The following is a 27,149-nucleotide window of genomic DNA, read 5'->3' on the forward strand; positions in this document are numbered from 1 at the left end:
TCTTCCATAAGAAACTCTTTCTAAGGCAGTAAGAGTGCATTTTCTGCTGAGACAAATTCATTTTTCTTGAATGTAAGGAAACCCCTATAAAATGGGATAGCACGAACCAAGACACATTTATGTACGTGCAAATTTACTGTGGAGATTCACAATACATCGTCAAATTAGAAGTAGAAGTACCTAACGATTGTGCTCTAAAATAGTTTAAGATATTCTGTACCCTTATTACCTTTACGGGTATAATCTTGCGTCCAGACGAATGCCATAAAAACCTTTGCTGGGTGGTCACTAAAAATCACGAATGTTACAAAACCAAGTAGGGAAAAGGGTCTGCGGGGACTGGATCTGTAGGGAGCGTACGCGTCAGCGACGGAGGATATGCGTATAGACAAAGATAGTGGGAAAAACACTTTATATGTCATAAAAACAACTCACTTTTATGGGCTAAAGCACTTGTCATGATTTCACACTAGTAGCTTTATCCTTGTAACCATAAAATGCATATTCCTTACATTGTGCAGAAACATTCCCCCCCGTGGAAATCAATATGTTATACAGTTGTCTTTCAAATGCACTCACTCATTTTAATCGTAGTATAGCATTTGTAATGGTTTGAACTTATAAACTTGTTTCGTACATTGTACAGAAATGCTCCGCCAGTAAAAATTTATTTCTTAGACAGTCCTCTTTCATATGCCTCATTCATTTGAACAGTAAAATTACCATTTTATGGCGGTGTATTGTACATCTGCACCAAATTAAAAATGTGGGAACCATTTTGCAATATTTTACGGGTAAACTTTACACGCACCAGCTTCGCTCTTTAAGTGGAACCGCTTTAAGGGATATAGTAGGGTAGGGTAGTATCGGGTTAACCTAAGGAAGGTTGGACCATTTTGTTAAAATAAATCGACTGTAATTTCTCGTGTCTGCGTGATTTTTCTAGTGAGGTCTTTTCACTTTCACTAGGTGCAGATATAGTTGCATGGTCATGGAGTTCACTTTTCAATTCTGTATCTATGTGTTGTTGATAACAAGGTCATTAAAGGACGAGTTGCCTCAAAACATTTCAGTTTTCATCCGGAGAGTGTTGTGTGCAATCGTATGACGTTACTGATAGATCCAGTGCTTGGGAGACCTTTGAGAGAGTGAGAAAAAATTATTAACAAGGTGTGGGGTAATGGTTTATAAGTTCTTTCGTGTCTGCTGGCAGTGGCTTCCGTCTGTTTGCTGTATTTATTTTGTAATTTGATTTCTTGCCGGAATGCATCGTAATTTTTTGTAGCATTTGATACATGTAGAAAATTAATTTTATATTCACAAATGGGATCTCTTGCATTTAAGTTTAGTAAATGCGTTTGATTTAGATGTGAATATTAAAATTTCACTGGATGAAATAAAAAATAATTAAATGAAATTTAAACAGCTATTGCGTTTTAACTTGCATGTGAATAAATATCGGATTTATTATTGTTTAAAATACGTGTTTTCTGTATCACCCTATGATAAGAAATTAAAAAAAGTTGGTAATGCATTTGCTTTTGTTACAGATGATGGCGGGTACGAGTGTAATTAAGCCCGTTCCACCTCAGGATTTGTTAAATGAGCTCCGCACGTTCATTGCTGGAGCAACCCGAACGGTGAAGACAAACCCTTTGGAATTAGCCCGAACTGCTCTGTCACTTTTGAAGACTTTGCCAGCAGCTCGTGATGCAGTGCTGGAATATTTTTGTACGTTATTTGACATTGCAGTATCTAAGTACATATCACAGATTGAGGTAAGAATCATATTTATTTAGTATAGCTATATGTCCTTTTTCTCAAAAGTAAAAGTTTTTCCTGCAGAGATTTTCCTAGTAGACAGTTGTGAGTCATGTTCTGTATATGATCAGAATCGTCCCTTCTATCGTTCTGTTCCATATGCTAACTGAATTTTTGTATTTTATAGATCTTTTATCACTATATTCTTGCATTGTATACAGTTCAATGTGGTAGTATTTTCTTTGTACTGATAGTTGTCAGCGTTTTCTGAATATGCAGACCATCTACATTTTTTTGGTGATTTCTTCCACTAATGGACTTACGTAAGATATATATATATATATATATATATATATATATATATATATTGACACATATTAAGGATTTAATTTCCAGCATCTGAATCTTAACTTTAGTAGTCTTTTGTCCTTGACTAATTTATGTAGTATTGCGAGTTTGTGAATGATTGTATAGTATTTTCATCCATTCGTCAAGGATTCTGTTTCCCCACAGCAACACTTTTGTTATATAATACACTCCAACTCTTAAATTATAAGCTACCTACAAATATATCGGTAGTTTAGCGGGAACAGTTACTTACATTGCCATTATTGTGTTATGTAAAGTTTCCTGTTAGTTCATGATGTAGAAGTAATTTTTTACGATATAGTGTGGATGAAAGAAAGTTTGATGCAGAATGCTGCACACAACATAACCTGAAGATTTTTCTCAATTCTCGAATTATCCGTGTATTCTTTATCTTTTAGCTAGAAATAAATAAATAATAATAAAAAATTAAGTGATTCAATTGTAAGAGAATAGTAGTAGCACTACCGAAAATAATTTCACTTGACGTATTTCATGATTCTTGTCCTCAATAAGTTATTTATTATTATTATTATTAATAATAATAATAATAATAATAATAATAATAATAATAATAATAATAATAATAATAATGTGGTGGATACATTAATAATTGGCAGGTCAGACAGTATAAGTGTATACAAAAATTAATTTAAAAATCTCATACATTGTTTAAAGCCTAACTTCCGTGTAAAAAAATCTGTATATGCACATTACTCCATAAACTTCACAATCAAAAAAATATATAAAAACATTTATAAAAATCTAAAATCAAATATAAGAAAGTCTTACTCCAAAGAAAACAATTAAATCACCTACAAAGTAATTGTAACGATAGGAATTTAAAATATTACCAAAAAAAAAAAAAAAGTAATTTTCAACATGCATGTTGAACACAAGGAGAGCAGTCTCAATTAAATTCTCGTTTCGAAAAAATTCCTCAATTCAGTACCTAAATTTTTATATCTCTAATAATTATAATTTCAACACTTCTATACCAAAACTAAAATACATCAACAACAACTAAATTAATAATTTCTCTTAAAATATCTAAGTTAAACAATTATTAACAAAACCAAACAATCATTAACTTCAACTAAAACTAATTAAATTAACTTACATTCAAACTATAAATTTAAAACTGTATAATAATAATAATAAAAAAAAAACTAATAACCACACTGCCCATACAAGGCCCTAAATCATTATTAATTTAATTATAAAAATTAAAAATAAACTATTTAATAACATACATTAAGTATAATTACTTAATTATTATCGAATTCACTACCATCAAACCCAAATTAACCAAATTATAATAAGGGTCAATGATTAACCTTAATTATAAATCATCAACACCAAACCAAATACCACAATAATAATAATAATAATAATAATAATAATAATAATAATAATAATAATAATGAACAAAGATATTTGGGTTTCATGTCTGAAAAATATTCAACAAATGCTTATTCAATGTCTCTTGTATGCATTAATTTGCCATTGGGTCAAGTTAATTTTGGTACCGGTAGCATTTTCTGTGTATATTGTTAGTTCTTAGCGTTTTCTGAATTCTCTAACCTCTTACATTGTTCCTTCCATTAATAAACTTCCTTAATAAAATCGTTACATCTTTCTTCCCTTTCTTTTGACACTATACTAATGTATTAAGTTTTTGGTATCTAGGTATTGTTATTAGTGATGACATGAAGTGGAAACGTGAAATAAAAGAAAGGATAGGAATGGCGAAAGAAACAATCAGAAGGGAAACAAGACTATTTTAGATAGAGAGTTTAGAAAAGGAGTAGTAAAATGGTTCGTGTTCAGTATTGTACTATGTGGGGCAGAAACATGGACATTGCACAAAACCAATGAGAAAAGACTGGAAGTTTTCAAAATGCGAGGTTGGAGAAGAATTGGGAGAATTAGCTGGGTCGAACGGAAGATGAATGACAGGGTTTTGGAAATGTTGGGGAAGAAAATGACAGTTTTAAATGTAATTGCAAAGAGAAAGAGAAACGGGTCAGAACATTGGCTGATAAGGGATGTGCTAGAGAGTATGGTGGCAGGAAAGGGAGGGGGCGGGTGAAGACAGAAAGGTTAGCTTAGGACCGTAATGCATTCAAGTTTTCAGTTGCGGCAAGTAACCTGCCAATAATGGCAAAGTATCTATGATGACGATGTATGTATTAATTAACTGAAATAAAACAAACATTATCTATGTATTCGACTTCAGTGAACATTCCGTATACAAATGCTATTGGGGACTGTGTGTGCTTTTATTTGTGATTGTATTGCAATGATTTAAGATATCAAGAAGTCAACACGTTTTATATAATTCATAAAAGTCCAAGATAAAATATAGTTTTACAAGTAAGAAGGTATCGTACTTCACAAAATTATTCACGTAGCACCGTGAATAACATACTTCACTGATGATGATACAGATTCATTGAAACCGTATGCATTTACTTTATTTAACGAATGCTTAAGATGTGTTAAATGTAATCAAAAAGTGGAAAAGGAATTGGTTACGGCATTGCGTAAAAAGGAATTGTATTCTGAATGACGATACAAAGTATGGAGGAAGGTAAAAGAAGGAATAAATTACTATTGATGAACGGCATAAAAGGAGATAATTGCTACGTCAAAGAAGAACATGGTAACTGAGAATCATATTGGCAGATAATCTGACATAGACAGTAGAATGATGAACGTATACATTCAATATTTGTTTAGATCCATTCCTTATATTTGATTCACCTACCTAAAAGTTAATTAAACACAGTGCGTCAAACGTAATTTTGCAGTTGGAAAAAATAGCACGAATAGCAAATAAACTATACTAACCATCGTCCATTGCACGGGTAGCAGATTTGTACGAAAAGAGGTAACTCTAAGCAACAAGTAGCGACAGTTGGCAGCTGGTTAACACAGTCGTTGTAGTGGGACTTTACTGCATGCCTTCATAACCAGTTTACCTAATTGTAATAGTGTAATACAGTATGTTGCATTTTTTAATCTCTGAGTTCGTCATTATAATCACAATGCATTACAATGAAATAAAATACTATGTGAGATGTATCAAATTGTTATGATATTCGGTGGTAGTCGAAAGTGTGATAATTTACTGTATAATGAATATTTCTTAGCAATGAGCGACCAATAACCTTTTGAAAGTGGAAAACATCAGTTCCCAGGTTTTGAGACTTGGAACACTTTTGAGAAGTTCGTCAGAATATCGATTAAATGGTATCGTCTTTAGTATTTCGTTTAATAAGTAAAAGTGTACAATTGACGCAGTTTGTAAATATTATGAAGAGACTTCACTAACCTGATGCGTCCTATTTTTAAATTTTCTAATGATTGTTACCTTTGTTGTCTTTAGCATGTTTCCATCCTAAATATATATATATACATACATACGAGGATAGCAAAACATGATACATGCGTTTTTTTCAGGCAAACAGATTACAATCTTATGAATTAAATTTAAAACACTTTCAGTGAACTGGCAACGAAATATATCCTGCTAAATAGGGAATTTTTAATTAACCATTATCAACTTTCTTCAGCCTATAGATCTCAGTGTGACCAACTACCGGAGCGAAATTCAGAAAATGTTCAAAACGTGATACATCATGTTGTGCTATACTCGTATAGATATATTTTATGATACTCCTGTAGAATACGAAATATTACTGGGTAAGACACTACCTCATAAGAGTTAAGAGTGTTGCTAAATGTGCTAATATTGTATTTTTGTTTAGGCTGAGGCTGGTATGATGTCACCCACGTCGGCCGCTAATCAGGAAGAAGCAACGATTGCTGAAATTCACAATGTTCTGTGTAATTTTGTAACAAATAATCCAGAAGCATGGGCTCCAATTATTTCTGCATGGTCACTAGAACTTTTGGGTAAGTAGAAGAATTTCAATGTAGACATGTAAAGAGAGATGTGAGCCTTCTACATGGCTTGAATTACACACAAAGAAAATCAGTTTCACAAAGCAGTTTCGATCGCCTTGCTCTGGATGGAAATAAGAAAGAGAAATGGGATTACAAAGAAAATAGTAGTTGTACATGTTTCTATTATTTAAGATTCTGTAAAAATTAGAATTGTATCGGTCATGGCTTGTGAATAGATAGTAAACACTAAATTAAAAATTGGAAATGAATAGTCCGATTTTACATCTCACATTTAACAAAAGATTAAATTTGGTACCGGAAAATATGCATAGTATACATAATGCATTTAAGGAAAACCATTTTAGTGAATCACCCTTCTTAGATTACAACTCCTTTAAAAACAGAAAATACTTCATTATTTTTGAACGAAATTGTAACATATGCCGTATTTGCGCGAATATAGGCCGCACTTAAACTTTTGACACGAGATTATAGTAAATCTCGAATATAGGCCGCACTGCTAAATTTACGAGAAAGTTGTGTGTTGCAGCTTTGGATGTGTGTATCAGTCATTCATTCAAAGCTAGTGTAAAACAATTCTATAGAAATTACATCATGAACAAAACAACTTCGATGTCAGGATGCAGTTTGTAACATGCATCTGTGTCAGAAGTGTGCCGTTATATTTTGGCTGTTTGGCACAAGAACTTGCTAGGCGGTTGCTTGGCCAATATTTAGTCTCTCGGTCGGAAGAAGTTGTCATAAAAAGTTAAAAAACCTGGAATTTCAATAATTTTGATGAGACTGACGAGACCTTTGTTGATAGTGACTCTGAGCAGCATTTTGGATCTTCTAGCGAGGGTGAAGAATTAGACGTTCGTGATGCTGAGATAGTGGGAAGTGATTGTGCTTGATGTGGATGGATACAAACAAGCTGACGCAGTTTTGATAAACGAAGTTGCTTTTCTTTTTTGAAGAACAGGTACTGTATATAAATATACCGTATATATTATATATACGATATAACTAAGATACATATTCCTGCTAAGAAAAGTATCAAGTGTACAAGTGATTTTTATGCCAGTATTATCGATACCCAATGAAGGTGTCAATTTTTGCGAACAAGATAAGTTTTTCTGCTATTTTCTTTTTATGTCTTCGATGGTTTACAATTGATGATTTATTATCTGAGGGGAAAATCTCGATTATAAACCTCACCATGATTTTTCAAGCCAAAATTTAGAGAAAAAAGTGTGGCCTACATTCGCGCAAATACGGTATTAGGTTAGACTAACCTTGGTTTATAACTGTTATTTAATAATTGCATGATTCACACTGACATTGGAAGTCAGGGGTCACGGTAGCTCAGTGGTAGAGCGCTTATCTTTGGTGCATGGGTCCCTGGTTTGATCCCCGGGCAATCAAGTTTGTGGTGGACAACATCCTGTCCATGGGTTTTCTCGGGGTACTCCCATTTTCTCATTGCACCAATTCTTCTATCATCGTTCACTTGGCTTAATCATCGTCTCCCGTAACCTGAAGGGCATACTCATGAGACGTCCCATGATTGTGAAAGTTACGGAAATATGTTTTTGAAAGTCGGGGAAATGCTTCTAAATATGCCGATGTTTGGAAAATGCAACTAGTTTTCACGAAAACATTCAGAGAGATTCTGTTACTCAAGCGATGTTAGCAAACATTTGAGCTGCTCACAGAAGATACCAAGAAACCTCAAAGAATTAATGCAGATTCAGAAAGAAGACAAAAAGATTATAAAAGGATAATTATCTTTAGAAATAAAGCAACTTGAGAAACACCAAAAGGTGTTAAAACTTAAAGTTTTGAAAGAACAAATTAAACAAAAAATTGAAATAGAGCTGAAGAAAATAAGTTACGTTTGTTGGTTGTAGATAATCAAAGATGGGCAACTATGATATTTGTTATGTTTGAGTATATTCAGAATGCTGAGATTAATGTATAATCATTTTGTGGCATTAGGCGAAGTTCTGAGTATCGACATAGGATAAAGAAGTTTTTGAATATTCGTGTCGTACAAATTTTCTTCCAGTAAGTTCTCAAGTTTGATGTTTAGAAGATTATAGTTATACCGTTGTAATACTTATTCCAATTAGATCTCGCAGTATGAGAAGACATTCTTTTTATGGTTTTTAAACTTCATTATCTTTAAAATTTTGAAGAATTCCATATTCGAATAATAAAAAGACAATTATTCACATAATTTAAGCAGTGCAGTATCCCAATACTCATTAAAAAAAAAGTTTTTAATGAATCCGGTAGTTAGAAATTCCAATTGGTACAACCACCTCCACCAAAAATTATCGCAGTCATATTATTGCCAGTTTGACTTGAATCAAATCATTGCTTATTTTGTTTATCTTATCGTGTGCTTTGTAAGTTATCAGGAACTAGAATTTATGCTTAAAAGTAGTATGTGCGTTACTGTTAGAAGTATGTGTGTTATTCTTAGAAGGGAAGAAACAGTAGATACAATCTGCTGATCAACTGATTTAGTTTTATACATATAATACTAGAATATAACATAAACAGTTTATTCCAGCAAAATAAAAACTATCATTTTTATTGGCAATGTACAACATACATTTTAGCGCTATAAGAAATTTGTTTTCCTCATTTTTTTTTTTAAAGATACAGTTAATTTACCATCAATCTAGTTATTTTGTTCGGCTCAATAGGTTCTATAGATTGATATATGATTCTTCTTTGGACAATATTTTAGTTAAACAGAAATCAGAGTTTAATAGTTGATAATAATTTTGATCTACGAAGCGTGTCCGGAAAGTAAGTACCGTTTTGTTTGAACGCCTCAACAGGGGCGCTGGTGTCAGGGCTCCGCACATGCACGTTAGTTTCACTGGTTCATTGACTCTCCACTGACAACAGTACGATTGAGTTGTCTCGAGTGTACTGTGTCCTGTGATCGTTTACAATGTTAAAAAAAATAATAAAAATTATGAACCCGGCGACTTGGAGATTTCGTTCTGTAATCCTGCTTTTGAATGCAAGGAACGTTATACCGGCCGAAATTCATCGTCAAATTGTAGAGACTTACTGTGAAAATGCAATGAGTGAGGCAGTTCAATGAAGGGCGGACAAATGCCCACGATGAACCACGAACTAGGCGGTCTCTGTTATGACTGATGAACTGATAAGGGAAGTGGATAAGAGCACAATGACAGTGTTATGAGTTTCATCAAGTTTCGAGAACTGTTTTGCACCGTTTGGCGGTAAGCGCTTTGAAAGTAACCATGACACAAAACACGCTGTGGAGTTATAGTTGTCTTCACTGGCGGGATATTTCTTTGATTAAAGTTTGCTATGACAACTGTTTGAACATTGGTGCAAACTATATCGAAATATGATCTAAGGTATGTTCTTTCTTGTAAAAGTAAGTTTGGCTTGATCAAATTTATTTTAGTATTTTTTTTTTTTAAACTGTACTTACTTCCCGGACACACCTCGTATACCCGATTAACCACACTGTGTACTGTCGTCTTATTAGAGTCATAATGGAAATGCTTAATGAAAGCATACTTCAAGATCAGTGTCATCTTAATAGCTGGCGTGGTTCTCATACATCAGCAATTTTTAGATGTACTTAAAAATCAATTTTGTTCGATTTTCTCGAAAACTACGCATGAGTATTTCCAATTACCAATATCACATTGTTCAGCTCAGTGAGATCTATCAATTACTATATGTCTCATCTTTGGACAACTCAATATTGTAGAACTATAAGCAGCTTGATAATTACTTGGCGTCGATGGTTTAGATAGTAAATACCGTTTCAAATATCGGAAGTAATACTACACCTAATGTCAAAATCTGTTACGATCTCAAGAGGTATTTCCTTATACGAATTACAATAAATACATTTTTATTACAGAGGTCGATATTCAATTTGTTTTGTTGCTTTAGGCATGAGGAAAATGATCAGTAAGAATTTTGAAAGATCGACTTGAAAGTGAATGGACATACAAACAGGTGTTAAATACAAAAAGCACAGGTTAATCAATGAATACCACTGCAATATATATATAATACAGAGTGTTTTTTTTTTTTTTTTAAACTCACAGATTTTATTTGGATCTAGAATTTCTAACTGAAGTCCGATTTTCATGCGGCACATGATCAAGGAATGATAGGAGATTTATGGGACTATGTTTACTTGTTTAAATTCATCCAGGGTAATATCGACTAAGCCTCAAGAAAAACAGCAAATATTCGCCAGTGTACCTTACAATTGGAATAAAGTTTTGGATTTTTGAAGCGAAATTGCGGAATACAAATTAAGTGTTGGGGCCACGGTGGCTCAGTGGCAGAGCGTTCACCTCTGGTGTTTGGAGCTCCGGGTTCGATCCCCGCCCCTTGCCAAGTGAACTTTATGGTGGACAAACACGTGTGCATGGGTTTCCTCGGGGTTCTCCCGTTTCCTCCCACTTTCTTCATTCCACCATTTCATTCATTACTCATCATCACCGTCTCCTTTAGTCTAACCGGCATAACAGTGGGACGTAAAACTCAAAGATTTCTTTTCATTTCATTTTTACAAATTAAGTGTTAGTGGTGACACCCATAAATCACATCTTGAATAGCTATAGCCGGTTTCTTGAGACAAACAACGGTGAGATTTCTTGGTCGACCTAAGGATTCGATAACAGACATCTTCCACAGCACCCACCTGCATGGTCTGATACTTTCCTGTCTCACTCAGAAGCAATCCTGTTTCTTCCAATTTATTCACTAGCGACCATATAATGTTCCTGTCCGGGGCAGAACCTGAGGCAATTTGTTTGTAAATGCCCTTTGCGTAGCAACAACAGATTCCGTCCTCCAAAAAACTTTTAACGATAAACTTATGTTGCTCTAAATACTACACTATTCTTACTGTGTCCTGATCACACTCACATAGTAGCACAGAACTGTACAGCACAATTCCCAATACAACGGCCCAATTTCCTGTTTCTAATTGCCCTTGGTAAAGTTACCATCTAACGAAGAAAACTCAAATTTCCACATCGCACCGCACTTCATTCCAATTGTAAGGCACACTGGCGAATATTTGCTGTTTTTCTTGAGGCGTGGCCGATATTACCCCGGATTAATTTAAACTAGTAAACATGGCCCCATAAATCTCCCATCCTTCCTTGGTTATTTGCCACAAACCGCATGAAAATCGGACTTCAGTTAGAAATTGTAGACCCAAATGAAATCCGTGAGTTCTAAAAAAAATCACCCTATATATGTGTGTGTTATGTGCACTACTATAAATGCATACTTTTATGTTAGTAAGCATGATCTTAAAAGTCAAATTTCACCTATATACCCTAAGAAAGATCTTAGCTACACTAACGCGCAGAAATGTTTGTACGTCCGAAAGTCAGCGTTTAACATCATTTATACAAAGCAGTTTAAATTGGCGTTACTTTCACTGCACAGAAACTTTCCAAACACGCTACATATAAATTTTAATCCTAATAATGGTCTGGAAGCCAGTACCAGCTGTTGTGCCGAAACAAGTGTTTTTCAAGCGCGTACTAGGCTATTAAAGATAATACAGAATTAAACTTGCCGTAATATATCTGTAAATGAATGTGGCTTTTAGTGTAGACTTAAAAATTGATAAAGAAATGTTGGTATTTGCTTCTTTTTAGGTGAACTGTCGAGTCGTTACTCTGGAAGAGCGCGTATACCACATTCTGCTGGCCTCAATGAAACTTTACAGCTGTGGATGTCCTGCAGAGCTACACGAACGCTAATAGATATAAATACGCAGTGCCTCTCATGTTTAATGCATTCAGACACTGAAGCCTGCATTAATGCTTTACTTGGTAAGAATTGGCTTTGTAAGGTTGTTTAATATGTGATTTGTAAGGTTGTTTAATACGTGATTTGTAAGGTTGTTTATTCCATTGATTTTTATTGGAAGATATTTTCCTTTTTCTTTTTGTAACGAAAGAACGTTTTGCAGTTTTGATTTCGGTAATTCCTGTTTACTTATTGTCTTCTACTTGTAAAAATGATGTAGTTTGTATAGGGTCAGGTAATGTTCAAATAACATTTTAAAATTACTGGGCAAAAATTCCTTACCTTGTATCCGAGAAGACTAAAAATATTAAACTTCTTTATTCAAATTTCAATACTAAAATAAGCTTGTTAATTAATCTTACATTTTAGTATTGGAGTTTGAACAAATGATTTTAAGTTTTCACTGTTTTGGTGCGGATTTGAAACAGGGCATGGATTAAAATAAAATGTAGGAAGTTCGCAGAAGTTTACAAATTGAGTCCGAAGAGGAACAATACGCAGCTCAAGGTAAAATAGTTCCATTATAAAAGTAAATGTGTTTCTTGCTATATGAGATTATAAAATGAGTGAAATAATTTTATTTTGAAGTTTCTTCGATATGGAACGAGTTAAATGACATTTACCGTGTGTCTGGAAAGATTATTTCTTCTTGTTACATTATTTTGACTCTCTTTGAGACCTTCCTTAACTTCTCCCTTGCTGTGTTTCTTTTCGTATTATTCATCCACGTGGAGGACATTCTTGAAACATCAGAACAGAATCTGCCAATCGGAGTTACTTAGGGAGGTCATACAGGGTCAGAATCATATAGCAAGAAGAAATAATCTTTCTGGATACAAGGACAGTGCTTATTTTTATTCTATATATATGTATTCTATAGCGTTCGTTAGCAAGTATTGAATAACATTTGTTTGTAATCCATGCTATTTCTTCATGGATTATGTACTACATTAATCCAGTTACAAGGAACAAATAAGCATATCTTTCTGTTTTGTAGATCTTTGTTTTATTTTGTGGAAGGTTATATTGTTACATTATCATCTCTGAAACATATATACATTTTAATAAAGATATAATATATTAACTACCATTGTCTTCTGTTGTAGAAACAAGTGTTCAGCATAGTCCTCATTTCGACTGGGTTGTAGCGCATGTGGGGAGCTGTTTTCCTCATACTGTTATCAACCGAGTGCTTTCATGTGGCCTCAAAGATTTCTGTCAACAAGGAGCAAGAATGGTAGAATGGCATTATAATCAAGACTGGCGGTTTGCTGGCGATAAAACTGCTATAGTAAGTTTGACTGTATGTTTATTGTAAATATTAGTATTTTATGTTTGAAAATCATAATTGTGTATACTTTAAAAGAAAAAAAATCCTTTATTTAGGGTATTGGCTTATAATAGAGATGATTTGAAAAGAAAAAGAATACCTTTAGTTTGATACAGTTGTAATCGCGTCAGTTTCAGGGCTGTAGCAAAATAAAATGGTATCCTTGGGAATAATGTATTTATTTCTTTATTTATTTAATCACCAGATACAGCTCAAAAGCCATTTTACACTGGATATCTGACAACAGTAACAATGAAAAGGATTTGGGAAGCTATCGGCCAGGGCTAATTTCTACATATAATACGAGTTGTTTTCGAAGCATTCGTTTTTTACTATCCCCTTCCCTCTTTCATAATTGAGGCACAGTGTGTACACAAGAGCGGGAGGAGGTTCTGGGGTTTAACCCACTCAATCTCTTGAGCGAGAGTATTTACTATATTAAGAAATAAGCACCCCGGACAAAAAATTACGAAGTGCGTACTTTATTTTTCAATAAGGCGTTACATCATTACGGGCTCGGATTACAGCTTTGATTTTCTGTAGCATGCTGTCAATGTGGGAGAGGATGACGTTCAAGTCTAGTTTGACCCATTCTTGGAACAACTGGTCCCGCAGAGCGGCCAACATGGGGGGATGTTGATGTCACCTCTCCACGGCCCATTCCAACATGTATCAAATGTTATCGATAATGTAGGCGAACTCGCGGACTAGGTGAGATGTGGAATGTTCAGCAAATCATTGCCATACAATCGTGGCTTGGTAAACAGTGTAGTTGTCGTCTTGAACAGGCACACTGGAACTCCGGAATGTAACCAGCATGCAGAAACTGGGCAAATGGCAACACCTTATTATCCAGAGTGGACATGTAATTGACAGTCTTCATGCGGTTGCGCACCTCTATAAGGGACCACACCAGACTCAAAATACACCGCCGCAACATGAGACTACCACCACCCTTCTGTACAGCCCTTTGCACACAGATTTGTAGGCTTCTCCGGCCTGTTGCATCATCTTGGAGTGGCTGTCGTTGGAATAAAGGCAGAACCGGGATTTGTCTGATCAGAGGATGCATCGCCACTGGTCTCTGCTGGTCCCATTTGTGGTATTCTCTCACCCACGATGGGTGATTTTTCTTCTGGATGGCAGTACTTCTTCAGCAGTTCATGCTGGATTTGGAATCGTTTAAAAGTCCCTGATATCTCCAACATCTACGGTCACGCTCGGACACACTGTGATGGGTTTCCTGCTTTCTATTTTCTAGAATGTTCTTCGTTAGTTACAATCTTTAGGGCGGAAAAGGGCAAGACTTGTCAAAAAAAGAAAAAAAGTGATTTTGTTCATATTTCGTAAATAAATATTTCGTTAATAACTTGACAAAATAACATTTTTAAAAAGTCATCCGTACATTTTCATTGATTAATGAATAATGAAGTAAGGAGAAAAGCAGACTTTTCTGTCAATTTATTGCTATCTTTCAATACATTGTTTAATTATTATTGGATTGCCATAGGATGTTCTGACATAGCCTGTGGATTTTTTTTTTTTTTTTTTTTTTTTTGTTGTTGTTAAGTTTCGTCGCAAACATGTACGAAAAATGCCAGTACTTAGAAAGGTGTATGAAAATCACGTATTTACGATTTAAAGACAATTAAAAAGCTGCTGACGAAGATGGAGGTTCCCATTGAAAATTCCGGCATTAGTAAATATTTAAACGCATCCCTGAGTTTAAGGTAATAGTTATAATCATGCCTCAGTTTAATTCCTTTATTGCCTTCAATTTGTGTTCAGGAAAAGGATGTATACTTAATTAAAATTAAGTATTCTACAGTAGATTTAATTTTAACGTTCCATCCTCAACTGTATTCTTCTTGTTTATTTTTGACAGGCAAAACTAAATTCGGTTGTAGGGATTTTGGGCCATTTGGCTGGAAGTCACTTTGCGGATATCAGAACTGCGCTCATGGAACTCTTTAAGGTAAGTTGTGATTATGATATACTTAAATGCATCAAAGATCTTCAGTGAACAAATTTTTCAAAGCAATTGAAGGGCCCTTTGCAATAACAAGGTAAGTGAATCGAAACAAAAGCATCAAATATGTCTCTGTACCAGTGCTTTCATTTCAACCGATTCTTAAAAACGTGCGTCGCATCTACCAATGCTTGCTTCACTAGTCGCAGACAGTGACACCCTCTTGTTATCCGCATCGGAAAATCCCACAACTGACGCTTCGATGTTTGATAAATGCAAATATGACGAGCGAGTTATATTAAGAACATCAATTACATGAACATCAATTTCTCTTCATTAAATAAATAATTTTTACTAGATTTTCATTTAACTTTTGTGACACATGGAGCTCAATAAAGACCTGTAAAATACGATAAATATTGGCGTGAATGTGCTGTTAAAAAGATTGTAAATACACTCACTCAATCTATTTAGATGTCCTTAACATACGCATACACACTCGCTTAATCTATTTAGGTATCCATTCACCATGAGGTCTCTAAGACAAAAAGGTAATAAAAAACTTGTTGCAAGTATTATGATCTAAAAAGTTGTCATGGCAAAGCCTAATATCGTTTGGAAGAAAAAATTAACAAATGAGAAGACTCTGGAATTTACAAAACGATTTATTAGTAATGAATTAGTTTTTTCACAATATATTTGAAAAAGTCAGATATTTTTATATTTTTAATTTTGTATAATTTTTGTGTTTAGTTTGTGATGCCAATATGTGATGATTGCTCAAACATCAGTCATAAGTCTTGCAATATTCCGGTACGCAACGTTCCTGTATTATTGCATTACAATGAAAGCAAATTAACATTCAAAGTATAGCTTTTCGTGTTGGATGCCTCCACCCCTTTCGTGCCAGTTCCTCGATACCACGTTGGTACTACATCTTGTCTTTAGAGGCAAAGAAGTAAGTCACTGCTGTTTCCACCTCCTGCTGGTTAATGAAGCATCATGATTTCAGGAAATATGCAATGGCCCGAAACAGGCAGTAATCCGAAGGGGTAAGTTCAGGACTATATGCCTTGTGCTATCAAGTTCTTGTATTTTTCTCGTTTTTTGAGCTGTGTGTGCTTCTGCAGCAGGGCGCGCTTTCGGTTCACCAATGTACGATATTTTTGGCGTAGTGCAGTATACATCCGCTACAGCTATTCGGTATAAAGGTCGACATTCGTGGTACGGCCGTTAGGAACGAGCTCGAAGTGAATTACCCCTTCGTAGTTCCACCTTACACAAAGCACTTTATGCTCCAAATGGTCCTGTTTGACGTCCAGATCTGGAAATTGGCCCTTGCTCAACCACTGGTTTTGTACGTTCAGATTTCGGGAAAACATCCACTTTTTATCGCATGTAGTCCGTTTCAAGAAACTCACATCACGCGGAATTTTCAGCAGCTGTCACCACACATTCACTTTTCTTTGGGCCTAAGCTGGAGTCAACTCATGTGGCACAATGCTTCAGCTCTTGATGTTTCTCCCGAGTTCGTTAAAATGACGCACTACAGCGGACTAGGACATGCCGAGTTGTTTTGACAATTGACATATGCTTGTTGGTGGATTTTCGTCAATGGCGTGTCGTATGGCCTCAGAATCTGTTGCCCTGGGGAGTCCGAAATTTGTCTCATCTTAGACATTTTGACAATCTGCACGAAATTTTTGAACCAACGAGTTGCTATGGTGTGGTTTACTACAATTTCTTATTTCGCGTGACAAATATTTTGGATTGCTACCGCAGTGCTATGTTCGAGTACAGTGATAGTTCACGTATCAGACGTTGTTGAGCAGTCATCGTTACTGCCACTAAAAACTGGCTGCAGATGCTGAAGGAGTGGCAACCTCCGTGTTAAATAGTCCACTTGCCACACTACCTCTTGGCCCAGTTTGACCCTGTACTTACGGTCGATCCAAATTCCTGTATGTATGCTGTAAGATGAATTCAGAAACAAGTCAGTGTTGATGGTATCTCCGTATCAATATGAAATGATTAATTTAAGATGTGTACAGATTTATTGCGAATCAAGTGAATCATTTTTCAGTGTTTTCCTTTTTTTTCCCCCCCACAGTGGAGCTTGGTAGATAGAAATGAAGCTACTGCCCAGCAGCTAGCAGCAGTACCATTCTTGGTGCAACTGGCTGATATGTCACCGATGTTGTTACGTGCTCTCACAACAGACGTTTTACAAACATGTAAGTATTCTATAATTTTCTTAAATCAATACTGCATGTGCGAAGTGTATCGTATGTAAATTAGTTTTGCATTAGAAGTAATGAATTTAAAATTCAGACTCTCTCCTTTCTAAAATCCCACTCTCCAGCAGAACAGTTCTGAGATCTGGAAGGGTTTAGGGAGGGGTTGACTGTTGACTAGTTGCAGTCTATTTTCTCAAGGCGTTCCACACATGGTCAATGGGTTGAATTCTAGTGAACGAGCAAGCCACTGAATTTGTCAAATCTCCTTCACCTTCAAGAACTCGTCCACCAGCTGTGCAGGGTGGAGGCTGGCCTTAACGTCCAAGTACTGGAACTGTGGTTCGACTGCTTTTCGAAAAAGCGTTACGTCCATCCATCTATCATGGTATGACTCATGCCGTGTTGCTACTACCTTGGTAGTGGTCCATTTCTCGGATGGTGGTGTGATGAGAACAGGTCCCAATCTATCGCCACACGTACACATGAAAGGAATCGTTATGCAGACTGAATTGCGAGTCATCACTGAACAGTACTTATATCCACTACCCATATTGCTTGTGTTCTGGATGAGGAGAGAGGGAGATACATATCGCCGGCCATTTACATAGAATCCTGGCTCATTGAGGCGCTAGTACACCTTTTTCAGGAAATGGATATCCCAGTAGCAAAGCGATATGAGTGGCGACGGGCCATTAATGTTAAATAACGGTCATTCGGGTATGCTTACTTCGTAAGCGTTCTTGCCCTGGTCGCGTTATTGTTCCTATGATTGTTGTATTGCGCAACGTGTCTGTAGTACTGAAGGTCGGTGGTCAGACTAAGTCCTGATCACTTGGCAAGCACGTGCGTCATTTCGTTTCCTCTCTGTGAGCGCATGTTTAATAGGATGTCAAAAATGGCAAGAACGTTTTTGATGTCCTTGTACAAACAGTCTCGCAGTCAGATTATTTATCGGTTGTCATCCCTAATTAGCTATAATCATAGAAGATTTTTTCTTCTTATTATTATTATCTCAAGTTTCAACGAAATTAATTGTCACGATAGAACTGTTTATGCGAAGTCCCTCACTTTACCTCCATCCAATGTCGGCCATCCAGATAGGGTTGTCCTCCGTGACAAGGCTAAAGTTAATACATTGTCCTTGAAAAAGACCCTATTCATTTTTGCTTACTCTGAACTGGATAGAAGAAAGAAAAGAAAAATAAAGAATTTGATGCGACAATTTGTTCCTATTAACATTCTTGTATTATTTAATGACTAGTATTTATTTTAGCTTATTCAAAATACATTTATTAGCTCCTTGCGTTTTACAACTAATGAATTTTTACATTCCAGTGACGCCAAGCATGTTACCTCGACTAGCGCAATTAGCTCCTGACTGGTGCAATTACTTCGGAGGAAGCCAAGCCCTGGAAGAGCTGATAGTACACTTAGCCTTAGGTTGTGAGCAAGGGGGTATTCAGATCCTTCAGCTTCTTCTGAACGCAGCGTCTCCTAATGCTGGCCTGTCACCTACTGTTTCAAAAATAAGTCAAGAGATGCTTGGTACGATTTTTTTCTTTTCTTTTATTGTATAGTTGGAAAAGGTAGCACACTAGTTGCAATACATGATGTTTCAGGAGAAATATTTTGGATAGTGGCTAGTACCTAATGCTTGTAACCCCACTCTCCAGAAGAAAAATTAGATAATATATGAAAGTTCATATATTACAATGCAATTCAGTGGCTCACCGTTATTTTGAATGCACTTTTTCTAGGATGATTTTGAAGTTTGAAATACACGAAAAAGAATAAAGGAAAAAACAGGTAATCTTAGATGTTAGTTAACTCACTGTTGTATAATGCTGGCTATGAAGGTGTTTCTAGAAGTGTCCAAGCGAGAGCACTAAAGGATCGAGAGTGAGAGTGGAATTATATCAAAGGAAAAAGTTGAGACTGTACGGGGAAGTTTTGGATAAACATAATCACCTTATTCTTATTTTAATCTAGGATCATTATCTATTTATTCTTATGTGAAAAAAGTATTTGATATTAGGCAATGTGGTAAGTCTTGGCTTCCATCCATTTTAGGTTACTGTTCGGCTACTAAGATAAACAATGACTGCAAACTTATATATTTCTGGTAACGTCTTTTTATTATTCGGCAGTATTTTAACAGAGTCCTACCTTAAGGACGCACACCTCATTCTATACACTATTTGCCTCATAATTCAACAAAACCTAATATTTTTGTCGGCTGACGTACGAAAACAGTTTATTTACATACATAAGAATTCTACAGAACATGTCACGGCTTTGTTTTTTCTTTTTTTAAGAAAAAGTTCTTGAGTGGACTTTGCCTTACTTGAAACACTTCTCGCTTCAATCATTTAGTCCATCGACATACCCAAGAGTTCTTTCGTGGCTTTTTCACTTCAAGTGTTTTATCAATATTTATGTTTTCTGATGCCTGTCATACTGTCAAATTCAGATAGATCATCTCGTATTCATTTTGGTTATAAAACAGTCACTAATTTTGGCAGCAGATATGGTAAAAATAATTTCTTTGGGGACATGCAATCCCTTTCCATGGATTTGTTAATACTTTGTTGTGCGTAAATGTGCTACGCAAAGAAGGGTTCCAAAGGTATAAGAACTGGCAATTAGGGTGAAGGCACAGATTAAGAATTAGAATTAGGGATATTACATATATATAAGAACTGAATAATGACGAGTTCAATACACAAACATTCACTTGCACAAGTCAATTGATATATTTCTCTGATATAATGCACTCTAATTTCATAGAGAGTCAAGAAGCCAGATTCTTATCGAAGGTCAAGTGTAGAAGTTTATATATTATTGTGTACCACAATGTCAAGAAACAAAATATTTAATTGAATTCTCAAATTTGTATAAAACAGGCAATGTATGAAGTGGAGGCAGTTTAAATATTCTTTAGGATTCATAATCCAATGGAAAATTTAGAGTGCCTTGACTTCTACAATGCAAATGACCGGCGATGACTTCTAGAACTAGGAAGACTCAGAAAGAATGTGCAAGAATGTTGACATGACGGAAAAATCATATAAATACTACCGGATTCTCTTCCGGGTAGGAGAAGTTCTATTTTGACGTCGAAACTCTGCGAGTCAAATTATTCATAATTAGTTTCTGTCACTCCGTCATTCTGTCCATCAGAGGTTCTGCTCGTCATCGTTACCAAAAGTAAGTGATTATGCATTGTCTTCTCTAGTCTTTAAGTCATACCAGTCCACATCATGCTCTGTAGTTTTTCAGTCATTCAAGATCAGTTCATTAAATTCTTGTTCTAAATTATTTCTATGTTGTCGAATTTTATCTTTGAAATTCTACTCCCATGTTTCTAATTCTGAGCTACGCTATCTACGCCCCCAAGACTTGCATTAGTTTAAATTACTTCTTGGAGGAACTGGGTGGATGTTAAGGCCATTCAGTAGTTTTCATGTATGAGAATTGTTTGGGGTTTGCGGCCCAGACAAGAGGTCTCCGTTCGACATGCCTCCAGAAGTTTCTAACTGCCTTTTACGTCACAAAACCGGTCACGTTTAAGGTAGATTGCAAACCTATTTTTAAGGTTTTAGCAATATCTTGCATTCAACGTGTTCACAGACACAGAAATTGAAACTTCCGTAAAACGCTGTTATGAGAGATACTAACTTTTCGATGAAAAAGCATAGTAACAAATATGTATTGCCTGGCTGGCTGGAGGTGACCAGTTTTTTGAGTCTGTAGCTTGCTTGAGAGCGAATCAAACCTCGTAGGTGCTTAGTTTAGCTGTAGTGTTTAGGGTATTGTTTCTCAGTCTGTGTTACGCGAGCCGCTAGTGGGTAGTACTCACGTTTTCTGAAGAGCTTTGCGAAAATATTTGCGTGTTTGAGACAAACAAAAAGTGTTCTATGCTCTGCTGTAAGTTTAAATCAGAACTGAAGTACCATAATCAAAAATATGTGTGTTTACATTATTTTAATTTTTAAAAAATGGTATGTTTTAATAAACAATCCGTTGAGTAGACTCAAAGGTGATTGAAACTGTCCAGGAAAAATCTTACAGACGCAATCAACGAAGTAATCGTATCACTTTTCCTTTCTAATAATCTGATTTGAAATGCGTCAGTTTCTAACTTACTAGGAATTTTCAGAAAATGTATAATTCTATTTAATGTGTACTTACAAAAGTAGTCTCGATGGAATGAAGCATAAGTAACGGTCTTTCTTAGTAACCATAGTTTACACCTGCTATGTAAGTGCATTAAATAATAATTGGAAAACATTATGAACTTTTGTTGGTATTTTATATTTTGAGCTAAATTAACGTGTTTGTTTCATTTCAGAATTAATGTTACAAGAAATAGCTCTCCTGCTGCGAGGATCTGGACCACCTCTTTTACTGACGTCTGTGAGGAAAGAACTGTCAGTTGTGCAGCCACTATTATTAAGCACTGAAACATTACATGTACAAACTGCCGTACGACTTATACCTCTTCTTGCCTATCAAAATCCAGCAGTAGTAGTGAAATCAGTATCCTATCTTTTGTGTCGGGCTACTTCAGACCAACATTTGGGTGCACTTTTGGAACTAGTTCACCAATCGGCAAGCCTTCATCCAACGTTACTGACTCAAAGTATAGACCAAGTATTACATGAAACAACTGATTCACGTAGTAAATTCTCTCCTTGTAGTGGACAGCTATGGCTCAATTTAGCAAGATTAGTGAAACATGAGATACAGCACAAGAAGGGACGAACATATTTTCGTATTTTTAGTGCGATTCGGGAAAATCTGGGTAAAATAGCGGAATTCCTTCGATTTAAGAAAATATGCCATTTGGTAGCTGAAGTGTTGGACCTTGTTATAATGTCTGAAGAAAAGGAAATTTCTGTTGAATTAACTCTTACATTGACAAGAGCTATTGTGTCGTATTTCTTTTTGTGTGTCGAAGAGACTGATGTGAAAACAAAATTGCGTGGTTCAAGATTGGCGTGTCGGTTACTTTCTCGCTTATGTGCGAACTCATGTGCAAGGGCGTTAGCTCTCCGTGAATTGTTGGAAACGTCTTTATTTATGAAACCTGCATATTTATTTGGTAAACAAGAATCGGAACCATTGCCATCTCCGGAAGTAAGACTATTTGAAGAAAATCAGAAACAGGGGACAGGTGCAATGCTACCCCAGAGACATTCCTCTGTTTTTCATGCTGGCGTGATTGGTAATGGACCCCGACGACAACCAAATGTGACAGTTCTTCCTCGAGATGTGGTAATAACGAATACGCAACTGCTTGTGGAAATCGTGAAAGCATGTTGCTCCACGCAAGCTAACGCATCATCTGATGATAAAGGCCCATCACCTCATGCAGTGTCTTTAGAAGCTATGACAATGGTTTCTTTGCTCTTGGTAGAACTTATATCTCCAGATGTGATGTACAATGGTTTGCCCTGGCCAGAAGAGGAATTTTCAAAGGTATGCAGTAAGCCTTTATTTTGTTAGTAATAGAAGCTAGATTTAAAACTAGGTTCAGTCTTCCTACATTTATGCTCTCGAAGATAACCTTTATTCTGGAGCTTTACATGCATAGTCACAGCCTGTTGAAAAGCCATTAAGAACTTCAGATCTCATAATTTGTACATCAATATCTTCATCTTTCATAGTCCTAAGATAGTACATTGCGTTCAGAAAGTCGCTCCGCAGTGGATGTACAGGATGTTATTGTAAGAAAAGGATTTACACATTCACTTTTCCTTTTTGTGTATATGATGTTACGCAATTATCCGACACAGATAGGAACAAAGTAGTCTTTAACTTTCAATTCAGTACAGACGTATATTGTATAATAAAAACAGTTCGCGTTACATTATAACCAATTGTTTCTGTTGAGTATCGAGTAATACAGGTATATGTTGCAACGCAATGGTAATAATGGAGCAACAGGCTTTGTTTCTTCTTTCTTTCTTTCTTTAAGTTGGGCACGCGTTTCGTGTAGATGACAAGTATAGAGAACATGTGAAATACTATTCATTGAAAAGTGGCATGACAATATTCGTTAAACAGTATCAGGATCGACCTATTAAAGTACTGAGGGACGCTATCACATATAAGGTATATAGTTTATCGATAATTAATCTTTACTTCGAGTATTCGCAAAAATTGTGTAGGATGATCGACCTGTGATTTGAAGCTAAGATAAACTAATTTCAACATTTATTGTAATGGAGTGTTTTTATGTGTGTCTCTTTGCCATAAGTCACTGCGGAGTGATTTCTTGAACGCATTGTGTAAGTAGGGAAAAGCTGCTGAGCTGACTACCTCTTCGAAAGGCCATCTGTACTTAATTGTGTTGCATAACTATGGAGTCTGTAGCTATGGTCATATGCTATTATTACTCCATAAGTTGGCCATTTGAGCATGTATATTTTCTATGAAATCATGAGTGAGTAACAGACAAATTCAACTAAATTACCAAGAGGAGTCAATTGTTATACCTCGATCATACCCATTTTGCATATGGATGCGTAAAAGAAATCACGGAATCTATAATGATAACTCGAAAGCAAAAGGCATGTAAAATGAATTATAAAGTTGTTATAGGTCTTTGAAGTTCGTATTTTTCCGCATCAACTTCAGTGAGACAGGAAAAAGGTTCGGAATTAGTTAAATATTAGTGCCACTTTCTATACGTCATTGGATATATATCGTTAACCAAAAAAAAGTTGGTGCCTTTTTCAATGTGCCAACATGTACCCGCACTGACTTTGCGTAGGAAGGAGTACAGAGCGTATAGGGACATAACATGAAGAGGGCACATCGTAGCAAGTCTGTTGACTCTATTAGCTGCGTGTAATAGTGTGTCTGCAGCAATCAAGAATATCATAACATGAATGTGAGAAAATTTATTATTAACATGAATACGTCTATTATGTCTGCTTTATGAGTACCAGTTGGACACAAAGGTGGCTATAGCAGCTCGGAATATCTGTAGGGTGTTTGGGAAGAATGCAGTAAGTATAAGAACCTCCCAAATGTGGTTCAGAAAATTTTCATTGGAGCCAGGAGCCTTTGGAAATAACCCTCGTGCAGGATATTGCTAGCCATCAACGATGATGAATTGAAAATAGCATTTGGAACCAATACAAGTTAGACGTGACAGGAGCTTGTAAGAAGGTTTTGGATAAGCGATAAAACTATCATTTACTTCGATTTGGTGAAGCGTACATGCTGTTCAAATGAACACAATGAACTTGATATAAACAACGAACTTAGCATCTCAGCGTATATTCTTCGTTAGTAGCCCGTCACAACGCAGACCCTTCTCTACACAAAATTTTAATGTGCAGTGAGAAATGGGTGTTGTATACAATTTTAAACAGTCATACTAATGATTGATTTCAGGGGAACCGGCATTACACATATTAAAGTTCGTATTGAACTTAAAGAAGTTATTGTTGTGTGTTTGGTGGATGGACGTTCGTTTTGGCCACCATGAGCTTACCCCTGTTTTGTCCATGGGTGTTAAATGGTCAGCGCAGACCTGTACTGTGCCCAGCTACAGCGGGTATATTCGGGTAAAGGCTGCCTCCATTGGTCAATAGACGTATTCTCTATCTTTAGTACAGTGATAGGATTCATATGGCGCAGATGATCCTGGAGATGATTAAAAATTCTCCAGGTAGCAAATGATGCAAATGATTATCATCTTTTCGTATTCCTGGATAACCACATGGGAAACAGATGATCCAGAAACAGTAATGATCTGGAGAACAAGATGTCTGCCATTTTCTCCTAAAGAAGCCCTTTAAGTACAAGTTTAGCTCCCAGTGGGGGTAAGACTCCCTTGCGGCTCTAGGGTACGCGGGAAGTAAGGAACATATACAAATAATTAAAAAAATATATATATTAGTATCGAATTCAAACTTTCGGGGTCCCTGAGATAAACGGCATCGGAAGTGTCACTATTTAAGTCCACGTTAGCACCCTAAGGGAGTGACGTGTAAAAATAATCGAAAACGATCGATATTGGTGTCAAATCCATAGTGTTTGATGTCGTTGAAATGAAGTGTTGAAGTCTGAGTTCAGCTCACATCAGCATGGGAGTAAAATAAAATGTCAGAGAGAGAGAGAGAGAGAATGAATCTATAGAATCATGTATGAATGTATATTTCAGCTTAACTCTGGAACATCTGGAGCAATTTCAAACGAACTTGATAGATACATGACTTACAATCTGGAAAAAGAAAATACTGTGGGAGTTGGTAGGCTAACATGAAAAATAATCGGAATCGACCGATATTAATGTAGAGTTCATAGTTTTCGGGGTCGCTGAAGTGAACAATCCCATCGGCAGAAGGAGTAAGAGATGAAAAATAAAATGTCAAAAATGACTGAGTTTATGTGTCAAATTCATAGTTTTCAGGGGTCAGGAAAACGACTGACCGTTTGAAATAACTTTTAAAACATAGTAGTTACCTAAAGTTTTTTATTTATTTATTAAATCGTATCAATTTGATTAAAGGGCGTATTCTGTGGGAATAAGTGTTTAAAAATGTATGCTAAAAGTATTTTCTGTATTTTTATCATCGTACCTTCATTAAAATATGTATCCTAAGGGGGAAGGAGATTCAGTTTTTTTCTTTCTTCTTGTGTGAAAGAATGCGCATTTCAGTATAATTACCAGACTAGCACACACAGAGAATAGTATTACTAGAGTTCTTTGGTATGGATAAAAAGTTTCAGTGATGGGATCATGAAATTCATTACAGGATCTTGGTAAGGGTTATTGGTTTTTAACATATTCTAGGTATTAGTGCAAAGGAAAAAAAAAAATGAAAGTAGATAAAAATAACTTATTTTAAGGCTAACTACTAACAAGCAACCAATTCAAACACAAGATTCGATTAAAAATATCCTTCATAATAGAACAGTATAAATGACCACATGGAGAGCGGCCACGTCAACTTACCAGTGAGAGTTAAAACCTTTGGATACTATAGGTTCAGCCGGTGCAGATCACAGATGTTAGCTTGCTAGGCGTCAACATAATCCCCGATAGTGATCAGTAGGGCCCGGATAATTATTTAATTACATATTTTTGTAGGGGTTATATTTTTATACCAAATCAGTGTAATAATGTCATTTGTGACCCATAGTGCCTAAAAACACCCATTTGAAAGTACATATATTTACATATTTTACACTTATGTACATATAATTACATATTTTACTCATGAGCACATAATTTTACATATTTCTTGATATTTTCATGTTTTATAGGAATTTTTCATACAAAAACTGTTCAACAATAGACTTTGAAAAGAAGAAAACACTCACCTCTCTTTGAATTTAAAGTGGTTGCTTTATTTTTAATTTTTATTATTTATTTATTGTTTCACTGCCTTACACCCTTTTAAAATAGTATTGAAGCGTAGTTTGGCGGATTGGCAGGAAGAGTTGGACACAACCGTGTTTGATTAGCAATCGTACACTCTCGGTCGCGGTAGTAGCGCTCACATCCTTACGTGAGATTAATAATTCAATCGAATTACTACCGCGACGCGGTTTTACGATTGCCTATCGTGTTGTTGTCGCAAAGTCGCCCCACTAATATTTTCCTTTGTCGAAAAATATTAAATCAGATGGGGAAGTTTGCATTCATGCAATTCGTAACCCTGAACTCTTGATTGGCAAAAGTGAAGCGCCTGCCGCCACAACGCAT

The 27,149-nt window shown here is 35.8% G+C and overlaps 1 protein-coding gene across 2 annotated transcripts in view; it reads left to right on the forward strand.

Moving 5' to 3' along the window:
* omd (integrator complex subunit 5 omd) overlaps positions 1 to 27,149 on the forward strand; it is a 135,896-nt gene that overhangs the window by 100,537 nt on the left and 8,210 nt on the right. For both annotated transcript variants that reach the window (XM_081742839.1, XM_081742838.1), the window contains exons 2-9: positions 1,551 to 1,778; positions 5,901 to 6,048; positions 11,733 to 11,909; positions 12,993 to 13,177; positions 15,102 to 15,191; positions 17,296 to 17,419; positions 18,758 to 18,967; positions 21,774 to 22,903. In XM_081742839.1, coding sequence (XP_081598965.1) covers positions 1,551 to 1,778; positions 5,901 to 6,048; positions 11,733 to 11,909; positions 12,993 to 13,177; positions 15,102 to 15,191; positions 17,296 to 17,419; positions 18,758 to 18,967; positions 21,774 to 22,903 — 2,292 coding nt within the window. The remainder of the gene's footprint in view (positions 1 to 1,550; positions 1,779 to 5,900; positions 6,049 to 11,732; positions 11,910 to 12,992; positions 13,178 to 15,101; positions 15,192 to 17,295; positions 17,420 to 18,757; positions 18,968 to 21,773; positions 22,904 to 27,149) is intronic.

This window comes from Thermobia domestica, chromosome 16 (assembly GCF_964235325.1).
Source record: "Thermobia domestica chromosome 16, izTheDome1.hap1.1, whole genome shotgun sequence".
NCBI classification, from domain to species: Eukaryota; Metazoa; Arthropoda; class Insecta; order Zygentoma; family Lepismatidae; genus Thermobia; species Thermobia domestica.